Source organism: Podarcis raffonei, chromosome 10 (genome assembly GCF_027172205.1).
Source record: "Podarcis raffonei isolate rPodRaf1 chromosome 10, rPodRaf1.pri, whole genome shotgun sequence".
Taxonomy (NCBI): Eukaryota; Metazoa; Chordata; class Lepidosauria; order Squamata; family Lacertidae; genus Podarcis; species Podarcis raffonei.
Window position 1 is genome coordinate 1,515,611 of NC_070611.1, and position 14,615 is coordinate 1,530,225.

The following is a 14,615-nucleotide window of genomic DNA, read 5'->3' on the forward strand; positions in this document are numbered from 1 at the left end:
TCTTTTTCTCCTTTCAACAAAGCTAAATGAAAACAAAAAATTTTTTTCCTTCCAGTAGCACCTTAAAGACCAACTAAGTTAGTTCTTGGTATGAGCTTTCGTGTGCATGCACACTTCTTCAGATACACTTGAAACAGAAGTTGCCAGACTTCTGTTACACTTCTGTTTCAAGTGTATCTGAAGAAGTGTGCATGCACACGAAAGCTCATACCAAGAACTAACTTAGTTGGTCTTTAAGGTGCTACTGGAAGGAAAAAAATTTTTTGTTTTGACTATGGCAGACCAACACGGCTACCTTTCTGTAACTAAAGCTAAATGAAGTGATGGAAGTTCTGAACAGATGTTTAGTAGAAGTCTGGGACTGAATGAGAATTCATAAACTGAGTCCAGACAAGACAGAAATGTTAATAGTAGGGAGCCTGATTTGGGAGTTCATGCTTCCCTGGTTCTGCATGAGGTCATACCAGCCTTGTAAATAATCCCATCAGGAGTACCAACTTGAATAAAATATTGGGCGGGGCACATTATTCCCACCCTGCATAATTGATCACATGACACGGCTGGCTCCCTCAAATACTTTGGGGGGTGAAGGGACCTCAGCTCCTCAGAGTTGGCTCCTATGAAATCCATAAAGGTTAATAGCCTGGAAAAACCCAAGAAACCCAAAAGTAGTGCTCTGTTTTCATGCTCATCATGGAGAAAATGGTTGCTCTGCTGCAATCATTGAACTACAGGTTATTAACCTCTTAGCAGGCTATGATTAAATACAAAGCTGGGGCATGCCCTCCAGAGGGATCAGGTGCTGCTGGACCCTGTGTTGCTCCTGGATTCTTAGGCTGTGGCTGATTCATCAGCCAGGACCTCTCCTAGAAAAAGACAATCTGCCAACTGTTATTCAATACTTAATTACCACCAAGGTCTGCTGCTGGTAATGAGCTCTATAAGGGGAGACTCCTTTGGATTCTTCCCAGAAACATACAAATGTGGCTGCTTGGTTAACCTTAAACTAGCTAACAGTGATTGCCCAAAAGTGAGCTACATTGCTGACAGGGACCTGCAGTCAGTGGCTTGTACATCTAAGCATTTCCATAGGCTCACAGAGCTTCCTTATCTGTAGGTAGGAGAGTACACATAGTAGAGCTTTCCTGACAGCTCCAGGCATGCATCCTTTTGAATGCACATAACGCTTATTGAAGTGCATGAGAGAGACTGCTCAGATGGAATTCCATGGGTGCATTAGAGAATCCACAGAGCTCAGTGCAGGGAGACAGGAATTTTTCTTCAAAGCTTTCAAAACAAAATACACTCACATTTTTAGCCAGTAGTTTCTGTAACCACATCAAATTGGCTTTCCAACTTAATTTTTCATGGTTTATAATAATTGGTATCTTTGCACCCTGCTAAAAAATAGTCTCTGTTCTCTTGTTTTTAGTAGACCATGGACTGGCTCGCTTGGTGACAGCATACTATGAACATGGCCACAAAGCTGCCAAAATCAACCCTTTATTTACTGGCCAAGCTGTGATGGATATGGTACCTGAAATCCAAGTTTTGACTGAAGTTCTTCAAGGACCTTTCAATACTGCAGGTAGGAAAGAAAAGCGACTTTCACGCCGGAACGGTGAAGTATCCCCCCCCCCCCCCGTTGGTAAGTGGTTGGTTAGGTAGCAGTCAAGGAAAAAGTACATTGGGTGGTTTTGTTAATACAGTAGACCTGCAGCTTACACAGGGATTACCTTCTGGGAATAGTGCATAAAGTCAAAATTGCATATAGCCAACACAAATTGGGTGCAATGGTGGGATTGCCAAAGCCTTTTTCCCTGGATGCCTACCTCTTTTATCATTTTTAAAACAATTTATACCAAGCGTGTACAAGTTTAATGTGTGTAAGTTGCAAGTCTCCTGTATAATATTTGAGAATTGTGGATCTGTTACACTGCAGCAGTAACTTCAGAATGAACACCTATGAGTTATTTTCTAAAGGGAAGAAAAAGAGAAGTTGTCTTATTGAAGGACCACTTGGCAGAAGAGCATCTTAGAGCTTGATGCTCAGTGTTATTAATGTATCAATATAATCTATTAGACAATATTTTATTCCAGGGCTTTTGAACATGAGAAAGGAGGTGGCATCCCTAGAGGATATATTGTCTTACCTGGGCCACGTATACTGTGAACATATGTCTATAGAGACCAGTCAGCTGTCAAGCTTGCAAGAAAGAGAATGGATTGCTAAACGGTTTGAGGAGCTGAAACAAGAAGCATTCACTACTGAAGAGAAAAAGTATTTGTCCAAGCTCATGCTAGAATCTCAGGTGCATTGTATAAGTATGTGTGTGCATATAGTATAAGAAAAAGAATGAGAATGAAATTATTTCTAGGGGTAAAAAGTAGCACCTTAATTAAAGGATTATTGATTCATTTCTCAATATGAATAAAGTGCTCAACTGGTGGATTAAAATACCATAATATTTTAACAGAACTGATATTTTGAAGATTTTTCTGGCAAATGATTTATTTCATTATTTGCATTACAGGCATAGTTTTTACATGAGCTTTGATAGCCTTGTTCTTCAGCATTTTGTGATTCCTAACAGAAACTAAAGTACTTTTAAGTTAGTAGTTGCATTGATTTTGAAATCTTAACTGCAAGGGGAAATTTTTCCTGTTTGATTTGCACAAATGGGCTTTTCAGGCAGAGAAATGGAAAGGCTTACATCTATGGAACAGAGAAAATACAGGTTACATTCCGAAGCCCCGTGCACTTATGTGAAATTGCGTATAATTGAGCACCCATTTTAAAAGCCTGCAAACACCCTATTCTGCCCCTTTTTCTGACGTGTTTTGATATTTTCAGGTAACTTTCAGGTTCAGACGCACGTAAAATAAAATGGTTGCTGCCTGTAGTGCATTTTGATCCTAGTCTTATCACAAGAGTGCAAATGATAAGCTATACAAGCCCCTGGTGTGTGTTTTTTGGAAAAGAAGGTGGAGTGATGCTGTCCCAATGCATGTTGGGCTTATCAATGTTGCTGAGTAGGCCCAAATTCGAGGAGGCAATGGATGACATTGCATAAAAAACTCCTAGTGCTAAATTTTGAGTGTGAGTTTTTAGTAGATTTACTAGTGTAATTAACTACTGCTAGACCAGTGTATATATGTATAACATTTGTTGTTGTTTAGCCGTTTAGTCGTGTCTGACTTTTTGTGACCCCATGGACCAGAGCATGCCAGGCACTCCTGTCTTCCACTGCTTCCCGCAGTTTGGTCAAACTCACGCTGGTAGCTTCGAGAACACTGTCCAACCATCTCATCCTCTGTCATCCCCTTCTCCTTGTGCCATCATCTTTCCCAACATCAGGGTCTTTTCCAGGGAGTCTTCTCTTCTTATGAGGTGGCCAACGTATTGGAGCCTCAGCTTCAGGATCTGTCCTTCCAGTGAGCACTCAGGGCTGACAACAAAGACTTCAAGTAGTCCTGTCAAAATGCTTATTTCCCCATAGTGATTTTTGAATATGCTGACAGTACTGATCTGTGGGATCATTACTGCAAATACAATATATTGTTTTGTGATGCCCCAACTTTCTGTAACAGACTGTGTTTTAAACCAAATTTGTCTAACCAAACTGAAATAGGCTATTTGAGTATTCATGAAGGAAGCAAATAAACAATTTTGCTCAGTTTTCTTGATGTATATTTTTATAGCTATGACCTGGTGGAAAGGTAACATTCTAGAACCTCTTATCTACAGTTAGTGGATTACACATTTGATTACTGTGGTTATACCCCATGGGTTTGCACAAACTTTCCACCTCCCTCAGCGCCTCTCTGTCTAACCAGGATTGCCTTCACAATTTGACCCGTGTTTCAAAATGCATTTGCAAGCCATAGTTGGTTAGCAAGGCAATCCTGGTTAGCATTAATCATGGTTAGCAGTGATGGCAGATGTAATGCTTCTTAGCACTCTCACCAAATTGTAGTGAGAAGATTGCAAATGTTATATCTATACCAAGCCTGAATCCCTATCAAAGATACATTCTTCTAAATATGTAAATATATAATCACCATTCACATTTTCCAGGAATTTGATCATTTTTTGGCTACAAAGTTTGCCACAGTGAAAAGATATGGTGGTGAAGGAGCAGAGAGCATGATGGGTTTCTTTCATGAATTGTTAAAGATGTGCTCATACAGTGGGGTGACGGACATCGTACTTGGAATGCCTCATCGAGGCAGACTTAATCTCCTCACCGGCCTTCTTCAGTTTCCACCTGAGGTAAGTGGGGTTTTTTCTTAGGTGTGACTAATTTTGATTTGAAAATACACATTTCCATAAAATTGGTGGCAAAAGCTGCAATGATACTAGATTCTTTGGGGTCACCCTCTTAGACATGTTTAGAATTTCTTTTGACAACCCAAATGTAACAGTAACAAATATCTTAACACAAAACGATGCATTATTTAACTTGATGTGGAAAAGTCATGTGGAAATGCTGAAACCTTGACCAAAAAGCTTCATTTACTTTAATTTGTTAAATGTATCTACCTCCCTTCCTCCAAAAGGAATTAGAGGTGACAATTCCAAATAACCCACAAGATGAAACATCTGTGAGAAATATTTCTGCTATGTACTTTCCTTGACATTCCTTGTCAAAAACATACTTGATACTTTCACCATTCAGACTGCTTTACATATGTTGCAAGTTCAGAGGATTTTCACCAAAACAGTAAAACAGTGCCACCGTATAGTTACTCTGTGTTCCAACTGAATGTTAAATAGAACTAGTAGCAAATACAGTATTCACAATTGTCTTTGTGACACAGGCCCCTAAACTCTAGCTGAAACATAATGGCTGCCTCACAATGGCAACTTCAAATGCTTCTACATAGCCATGGTTTTGTACGGAGGTCAAACTATTTGTCCCCCTAGTCCAGTGTTGCATCTTCTGATAAGCAAAGGCCTTTCCCATCATGGTAGCAGATATTTTAAATTGTAGACCCCTGGTGTGGAATCTGGGACCTGTGCGACTGCGCACAACATGTGCTCTGATATGCATTTGGTACCTGAAGGCCTAATCCTGAAAGAGACTGCATGTGAATGCAGCATATGAAGAGCCAATATGGATAGAACAATGGCGCGAGTGGCTTCTAGGGAATCTTGGACTCAAACCCCCATTCAGCTGTGCCTTTGGGCTGGACTCACACTCTTAGGCTAACCTTCAAAGGGATTGTTATGAAGTGTAAATGGGACAACCCATGTATGAAGCTCAGAGTTCCTTGAAGAAAGTGAGGGCATAAACAGTATTAGGTCCATTGGAGCCATCTCATGGGGACCAAGGTCCCTTTGCCCCCAATAAAATATTTGAGGGGGCCAGGCCTCCTCTTGTGATCAGTTGTGCTGCGTGGGGCTTACCTTCCTCCCCATTTTTTATTCAAGTTGGTAGGGTGGGCTGCAATAGAAGGAGGGCTGAGATTATTATTTTGAGACCTGAATCTTAATGGGGAAGACCTGGGTCATTGCTCCAAAAGTTTGGGAACCCCTGTAATAGATGACTGCTTTTGTTCATCTGCATTCAACATACTCTGCAAATGTGTTTGAAACTTCATATTCATCTCCTCCTGTGAAGCTGATGTTCCGTAAAATGCGAGGCCTGAGCGAATTTCCAGACAACTCACCAGCAATTGGAGATGTCCTATCTCACCTGACTGCTTCAGTGGATCTTGATTTCGGGTCTCACCGACCTATTCATGTCATCCTGTTGCCAAACCCTTCCCATCTAGAAGCCATTAACCCTGTGGCAGTTGGCAAAGCAAGGGGGAGGCAGCAGTCTCTGCTCGATGGGGACTACTCTCTAGACAGTTCTGCACAGCCTGGAGACAAAGTCATCTGCCTGCAGGTATTTTGTCAGCCAGTGAGCAGGGTTCTGGAAGGGGTATCTTAACATTTCAGACAACTTGATGTGATGTAATGATATAGATAGGACTAATTCTCTGGTCACAGGAAATAGCCTGCAGACATATAGATCTGTTGTATTGTCAAAGCTGAGCAGGGCACAGACTGATCAGTGCCTGGAAGAGAGGTTAAGAGCATGCTATTGGTTTAATTAAATCAGTGACAACATTTTACTTAGAATTCAAGTTCAAAAAAATATGGAAGGCCTGTGCCTTCTCTAGCAAGTTTCAGATTGAAAGTAGTGGCGCAGGGGTTTGGAATGTGGTGCTTACTTGATTTCCTGGCAGATGAGTTGCTGCTGCTTCCTGGGAGCCAGCGTGGAAGGGGCTGGTGCATTTGCACAGTGCCAACCACCCTACCGCCCTGCCCCTCCCACTCTCCCAGTAAATAGCAGCAGTGCTTTGCTGGGAGGTCAAGTAAGTGCTGCCACCTCACCCCATCATCTGCCACTTTTGGAAAGCTACACAAAACTTCCTAACTAAAGATTATAGCTGAAACATTTTAATCCCTCCCCTGAACAAATAAGTCCCCTCAAAGAACTGTCAGTGGTTTCTGACATAACTTCTCAATTTCTTTTTGTAATATAGGTTCACGGTGATGCATCTTTCTCTGGCCAAGGCATTGTTCCTGAAACTTTTACACTTTCCGGTCTACCACATTTTAGAATAGGAGGAAGCATTCATCTCATTGTTAACAATCAGTTGGGCTACACCACTCCAGCAGAGCGAGGGAGGTCATCTCTGTATTGCAGTGATATTGGTATGTATCATGGGATTCTGTGGAGGCGGAATGGTTATATGTTCTAAGGATTGAGAAGGTGAGTGTCCAGCAATGGAGTGTATGATACTGCCATGTGGGGCGGCTGCATGGGGCGCACTCTGTGCCCCTGGGTCATGCCCGTGGAGTGGAGCTGCGCTTTGGTGTGAGAAAGCTGCCTTGGCAGGATCCTTGCGCATCACCACCTAGCTGAGGAGAGGGGTGGCAAATTTGCCACTGACTCTCCTCTCTCTGCCCCCAGGTCAGCCTTGACCCAGAAGTGGAGCTGCGGCTTGCAGGTTTGGGCTGTCACACAACAAAGCTTTCTTTGCAGCTTCCTTGCGCACCAGAGCCAGGCTCTGATGGAGTGCCTGGTCACACCCCCTCAAAAAAATGTTCCTGATGCCATGCCCCCCCAGCCCCCACGCTTTGCCACTGTCTGTGACCAGTTTTGAAAGTTAACAACAACAGCAACAATAACAATAATTTACTTGTGCCCTGCCCATTGGACTAGGCTGCCTCTTGAGTGCTTTCCAACAGAATATAAAAACACACATGAAACTTCCTGATATGGGGCTGCCTTCAGGTGTCTATGGAAGGTTGTATAATTGGTTATTTCTTTGACATCTGGCAGGAGGGTGTTCCACAGGGTGGTGCCACTACCAAGAAGGCCCTTTCTGGGACGGTATTGCAGGGACAGTAGCTTCTACTTACTCTTATCACTTCTGAGTTCTTTTCCAGAAGTGAGAGGAGTTGGAGAGACTGGACCTGTATCTGAGAATGCTTATGGGGGGCATCACTGGTGAATGTGAAACTGCAAAAATATAAATAGACTGTTATATTTAAAGTGATTTAATTTAATTATAATCCTGGCTGGTGGCCACAGTGCACCAGACATTGTTTGTGACCAGCCAGGTGCTTGAGAATCCCTTCTGCTTTTGCATTCATAGGCAACAAAAACAGGAGGTGTGTCCTGCCTCTCATGAACTGTCACACATTTCTGGTGAGCTGCATTTACCTTAAGTTGGTCATATGTTGTATGAGACTGAAATATTATTTCTCCCATTCTTAGGCAAGATCGTTGGTTGTGCAGTTATCCATGTAAATGGAGATGACCCTGAAGAAGTAATCCGAGCCACTAGATTAGCTGTTGAATACCAGCGCCATTTTCGTAAGGACGTGATTGTGGATTTGCTGTGCTACCGGCAGTGGGGTCACAATGAACTGGATGAGCCATTCTTCACTAACCCCACCATGTACAAAATTATCAGGTATGGCTTAGTGCAGGGTCCAGGAACCGTTTTTGGGCTGAAGGCTGCATTCCCCCCATGGAAAGCCATCTCAGCCACATTCTAGTAAGGCATTGGGCAAGGCCTACACACAATCAGATGCCCTTAATCAGGGGTGCCAACTTGAATAAAATATTGGTGGGGCCCATGTCATCCCTGCCCCACATCATTGATCACATGACGCAGTGCACATGCACCATTTGAATGGTAAAGCGAGATGAGCGCTGCAACCCCGGAGTCATTCGTGACTGGACTTAACTGTCAGGGGTCCTTTGCCTTTACCTTTTTAAGTAACACGAAGGTCTACATCTCAGAGACATTTTCTCCTCTGCTTTGATCTTCTTGTAGCAGTCCTTCTTGCAGAGGTAGAAGCTACATTTGCACACTCTGAAAATCTCTGAATCCAATTTACTTCTCAGCAGCTCCCCTCCAAACAGTTAATAGGTGGAAAGGGACTCAGCAGGCCTGATGAAATCTATATGTGGGCCTTTCAAAAATATTTTTAAAATATTTAAATAAAATTCCTTCTGTAATGTGTAAAGTACAACTGTTTAAACAAGCATGCTCTACCTGGTCACTTTTATTTTGGAGAAAAAGCAGCTGTGGCGTCCTAGACTGGATTGGGAGTCATTACTGGTTTTCTGCAGCAAGTCACTCCTTTTGGGTTGCTTTTTGCCCATTTGCTGTTTTCAGTGTATGAAGAGATGCACAAGAGGCAGACAGGGAGAGGGAGAGCGCACTCCCTCAGGTTTACAGGAGTGACTGACATTTACCCCATGCTTCCATTAATAAGCAGGTAGCCACATTCTGTACTAACTGGAGTTTCTGAACCGTTTTAAAAGGGCAGCAGAATGTAGAGGACATGACAGTAATCCAAATAATAGGCAATGCCATACATTGTAATACCATGTTTCCCCTCACAGGTCACGTAAGAGTATTCCAGACACTTATGCAGAGCGTCTGGTAGCCCAGGGACTAATGACAGAGGAAGAAGTGTCTGAAATAAGGACTTCCTATTACTCTAAACTGAACGAACATCTTGCCAACATGACTTTGTACAGCCCTCCACCCACCAATCTTCAGGCTCATTGGAGTAACATGGTGGAGCCCTCGCCAAGGATCACCACATGGGATACCGGCATACCAATTCCACTCCTTCAGTTTGTTGGGGTCAAGTCTGTGGAGGTGCCAGCGGAAATGCAGCTGCACAGCCATATTCTGAAGACACACGCCCAGGTGCAAAAAATAGAATAAAATATGAAGTTAAACTAACTGAAAGCACATACCTGCAAGCTGGTTCAGCTCTTTCCTTGTGCACAAACAACACTTGATGGCTTTAGGGAAGCCGACTAATTAGTTTTTAAAAATTACATGCTTTTGCATATTGCAAAAAGCTCCTTTTTGTGACATACTAACAACTAAATAGTTTCCTGTAATATTTGCTTATAGGAAGGGATTACTGATTAGCTAAACAAAAGATTGAACTGTTACTGGATAATAGAAATATAGCTATTGTACAGAAAGTTGCTTCTTTTGCATACACAAAGTAGCCAAAGCAGATAAACATGTGAAGTAGATAATGCAACTGAATCTCTTGATGATGTGTGATCCAGAAACCAGACAGAAGCTGGGTAGACCTTCCAGAAGTTGAGGTAACAAGGCTGTAATATTTGAATATTTTTGTTTTGTACAGTCAAGAATGCTGAAGATGGAAGAAGGAGTAAAGCTGGACTGGGCCACAGCTGAAACGTTAGCTTTTGGTTCTCTGCTCTGTCAAGGTATTTTATGTTTTGAAATATAATAGTTTTTCTATTGTGACTTCTTAGCTACCTTGTGTTCCTTGGGAAGCAAGAGGGATATGAGTTTTTAAAATAAGTATCATGTACAAAAACTGCCCTCAAAAGTAATCAGTAGAATGCATCCAAAAGGAATACTTAGATACAAGTGCTAGAAGAAATGGATAAAGGGATGTTTCATCAAGAAGGGGAAACAATTTGGTTTTGAGATCTGAATAAAAGCCAGCATTGGTTTAAAGAGAATTCCAGGATACTTGGTATCTGTTGTTCTGTTGGTTACTGTGGTGCCTGGGCCCCCGGGGGTGGGTGGGCTTGAGCTTCCCTCATGACACCGGCATTGCTGCAGCTCACCAAGGCAGTGCAAGGGGGCAGCAAAGTCGGGGTGGCATGGACGCACCAGGGGGAAGACCCCAGGGGCTCTGCTGCAGTAGCCACACAGCCCTGCCCTGTCGGGGGGACACTGGCCACTCCAGGTTGGGTAGCTGTACTTTTACTCCATACTTTGCTTTATACAAAGGTTTTAATATTCGCCTGAGCGGACAGGATGTTGGCCGAGGGACATTTAGCCAGAGACACACAATGCTGGTTTGCCAAGAGACGGGTGAAACCTACATCCCTTTGAATCACATGTCGCCAGATCAGAAAGGTTTCCTTGAGGTAAAAGTTGCATTTTTAACCGAGCAGCATTTCATTGACATCATGATCCTACTGTAATCTGCTGTTTATACTTCTGAAAAGCTGCTTCATAGCTAAGTTTTTGAACAGATGAAAACAAAGATCCCCAGTTTTAAGCGTGCTAGCTTGCTGAGTTTCTCACAGTGTCATCAGAAGTCAGTGACCTTGAGGTCAATGGGACTTACTTCTGGGTAAATGTGTATGTTGCTACTTCCTATGTCCACCCCTGCATTAACCCTCTTTTAAAAAATAACTGGTAGCCTCCTGCAGTAGTTATGATTTAAAAAGAAAATGCTTTTTTGTGTGTGGCATGCATATTTCTTGACGAACCACTGTTTAGCTTACGAGTTCTCACATTCTTTCTCTGTTAGGTGAGCAACAGCCCCCTCTCAGAAGAAGCTGTGCTTGGCTTTGAGTATGGAATGAGCATTGAGAGCCCCAAATTGTTGCCTATTTGGGAGGCTCAGTTTGGTGATTTCTTTAATGGAGCTCAGATAATATTTGATACATTTATCTCTGGAGGTGAGATTCCAATGCCAGTGCCAAACAGAAATGCATTTAGATCTGTTTTTATTATTCTTGCTTACTCACACGTGCTTCCCCTAATATCTCATCACTTCAGACTTTCTTTTTTATGTTGCTCCACATTTAATTAGGTTTCATTTTTATTTTAATGCTTTGTTAGCCAGCTTAAGTGAGCTTCTAAAAGACAAGGCTTAAATTCTATTTAATTAATAGTTTCATTTGGGCCATTCACAATTCTAAATACTCTACTAGGGAGTAAGTCTCATGGATCAGACTTATTTCTGAGTAGACATACATAGGATTGTGCCGTTGGCTGATCACTCAGTGATTGGCAGCTGAGTGTATGAGCTGTTTTCATGGAAAAGCATTGGGTGTGCAGTGGTATCGAGTGATAAGAAAGCCGTTTCTGTTGTGTATAGGCTTTGTGGTCATTTCACACACACAGATCATCACTTGATGCTATAGCCCTCAGGTGTCATGTACAGATGTGTGAGCTCAGCCACAGTAGAGGTGACTTTCAGCTTGCAGCTTAATGTGTTTCTTATGTCCCAGAGGAAGATGTGTGAAACCTTTGGAATTACAATATTGTAGTGTTTCAGAGATCTTTTTTTTTTTAAAAAAGATATTTATTGAAATTTTCCACTTTAATACATTAAAAAAATAAAAAAACAAAAAACAAAAAAAGTTAAAAACACATAAAGTTTACAATCCTTATTTTTCTATAACATATTTCCCTGACTTCCCCACACCTCCCCTTCTTATATTCCAATTCAAATTGTTAGTTCAACAAGTTCTTATCCCCAATTTTTAACCTTTTTCTGTTTAGTTCATTTTAAAAAAGCCAATTTTACCTTATAAACATCAATATTTATACATCAATTCTCATTCTTAAAACTTTTTTCTAAAGTCGACCCAAATTCCCTTCCACAACTTCCCCAATTTTCATACAAATAGCAAAACAAAATAAAAGCAAAAACAGATTGTAATTATGCCCCCTTTGGATCCCCAAACTCCACCCCCCCCTTTCCCGGTTTCAATCCCTAACAAATGTCCATCAGTCTTGATCTACTATCAGTCTGGAGATCTCACGTCCGAGGCTCTTAATTCTCTCTCAATTCCTCTCTGCCGGTTTTTTTGATAGTCCTTAATATTAAACACCAGATCTCGGAGAAGCTCTAGCCCAATGGGATCCATATTTCTTCCAGCCAGACCTCCATACTTAAAAGTGGAGCCCGAATCTTATTTCTTACTCCTTTCAAGTCCAAATGTCCCCAAAGCTCCAACTTCCACCTTAATCAGATTTGTAATCCTTGGATCTTCAGATCTCCACATAAGGAGATCTCTCCATTCTTCAATCTCCAATTCAAACCAGATTTTCGACATCAAGTTCTTATTTTCCTTTGTAGCCATCATGTCAGGCCTCTGGCTCTCCTTTGTCATCTGCAGCATTACAGCTCCTCCTTCCTTTTCCTCAGGAACAACATATATCTCTTTCTCCACACTCTCAAAGTTCTCAAGTTTCCCTTTTTTAAAAAAAAAAAAATTATTAAAATTTCCAATTTTTATACAAACAAAAAGCAAAAAAGTTTAAAAACACATATAGTTCGCAATACTTAGTTTTCAATGACATATTTCCCTGACCTCCTCATACCTCCCCTTCTTGTAGTCCAATTCAAATTATTTATTCAGCAAATCCTTATCTCAAAGCATTAAAGCTAAAAAACCCCTTAATTTCTATCCGACATCATTCAACATTCATTAATTTTACAATATTTCTGTAAATAGTCCTTGAATTTCTTCCAATCTTCTTCCGCCGACTCTTCTCCCTGGTCACGGATTCTGCCAGTCATTTCTGCCAATCCCATGCAGTCAATCATCTTCATCTGCCATTCTTCCAGAGTGGGTAAATCTTGCGTCTTCCAGTACTTTGCAATAAGTATTCTTGCTGCTGTTGTAGCATACATAAAGAAAGTTCTATCCTTTTTTGACACCAACTGGCCGACCATGCCCAAGAGAAAGGCCTCTGGTTTCTTCAAGAAGGTATATTTAAATACCTTTTTCAATTCATTATAGATCATTTCCCAGAAAGCCTTAATCTTAGGGCACGTCCACCAAAGGTGAAAAAATGTACCTTCATTTTCTTTACATTTCCAACATTTATTATCAGGCAAATGGTAAATTTTTGCAAGCTTGACTGGGGTCATGTACCACCTGTATATCATTTTCATAATATTTTCTCTTAAGGCATTACATGCCGTAAATTTCATCCCAGTGGTCCACAACTGTTCCCAGTCAGCAAACATAATGTTATGTCCAACATCTTGTGCCCATTTAATCATAGCTGATTTGACAGTCTCATCCTGAGTGTTCCATTTCAGCAGCAAGTTATACATTTTTGACAAAATCTTAGTTTTGGGTTCTAACAGTTCTGTTTCCAATTTAGATTTTTCCACCTGGAAGCCAACTTTCTTATCCAAATTGTAAGCCTCCATTATCTGATAATAATGAAGCCAGTCTTGCACTTTGTTTTTTAGTTTCTCAAAACTCTGCAGTTTCAGTCTATCTCCTTCTTGTTCCAAAATTTCCCAATACTTCGGCCATTTGGCCTCCATATTGAGCTTTTTCTGAGCTTTCGCTTCCATTGGTGACAACCACCTTGGGGTTTTATTTTCCAATAAATCTTTATATCTAATCCAAACATTAAACAATGCTTTCCTAACAATATGGTTTTAAATGCTTTATGTGCTTTAACCTTGTCATATGCATGCCACCCAAAAACATTGTTGAAACCTTCTAAATCCAAAATGTCTGTGTTCTCAAGAAGCAGCCAGTCTTTCAACCAACAGAACGCTGCTGATTCATAGTAAAGTTTAAAGTCTGGCAGGGCAAATCCACCCCTTTCCTTTGCATCAGTTAATATCTTAAATTTTATTCTGGGCTTCTTGCCCTGCCAGACAAATTTAGAAATGTCTTTCTGCCACTTCTTGAAACAGTCCATCTTGTCCACAATTTGCAATGTTTGAAACAAAAACAACATTCTAGGCAATACATTCATCTTTATAGCTGCAATTCGACCCAACAAGGAAAGCTTCAAATTTGACCAAATTTCTAAATCTTTTTTCACTTCCATCCAACATTTTTCATAGTTGTCTTTAAACAAATTCCCATTTTTAGCTGTCATATTAATCCCCAGGTATTTCACTTTCTTAACCACAGTTAAACCTGTTTCACTCTGAAACTTCTCTCTTTCAGTCAATGTTAAGTTTTTCTCTAAAACCTTAGTTTTTGACTTGTTCAATTTGAATCCTGCCACCTGACCAAATTCTCTAAAACTCTTTTAGTACTAGATTCTGGCTCTTGTAACATCAAAACTAGGTCATCTGCAAATGCTCTCAGTTTATACTGTTTAGCTCCGACCTGTATACCTTTAACCAACCGGTCCCTTCTAATCATGTTCAGCAGGACCTGCAGGACCGATATAAAAAGCAATGGGGAAATTGGGCACCCTTGTCGTGTCCCTTTTTCTATCTTAAATTGTTCCGTAACCACGTTATTTACAATTAATTTAGCATTTTGTTCAGAGTATATTGCACCTATACCATTCTCAAAGCCTTGGCCTACCCC

General features: G+C 41.1%; 1 protein-coding gene across 5 annotated transcripts in view; it reads left to right on the forward strand.

Annotated features, from left to right (window-relative positions):
- Positions 1-14,615, forward strand: part of DHTKD1 (dehydrogenase E1 and transketolase domain containing 1) — a 30,080-nt gene that overhangs the window by 1,843 nt on the left and 13,622 nt on the right. For 3 of the 5 annotated variants that reach the window (XR_008332382.1, XM_053405114.1, XM_053405118.1), the window contains exons 2-11: positions 1,433-1,588; positions 2,101-2,312; positions 4,079-4,273; positions 5,625-5,894; positions 6,538-6,709; positions 7,779-7,977; positions 8,919-9,231; positions 9,689-9,773; positions 10,309-10,448; positions 10,838-10,988. Coding sequence is in view for 4 of the 5 variants with exons in the window: in XM_053405114.1 (XP_053261089.1) it covers positions 1,433-1,588; positions 2,101-2,312; positions 4,079-4,273; positions 5,625-5,894; positions 6,538-6,709; positions 7,779-7,977; positions 8,919-9,231; positions 9,689-9,773; positions 10,309-10,448; positions 10,838-10,988 (1,893 nt within the window). In the remaining variant the exon portion in view is untranslated. The remainder of the gene's footprint in view (positions 1-1,432; positions 1,589-2,100; positions 2,313-4,078; positions 4,274-5,624; positions 5,895-6,537; positions 6,710-7,778; positions 7,978-8,918; positions 9,232-9,688; positions 9,774-10,308; positions 10,449-10,837; positions 10,989-14,615) is intronic. The other 2 variants (XM_053405115.1, XM_053405117.1) reach the window with 2 other exon arrangements.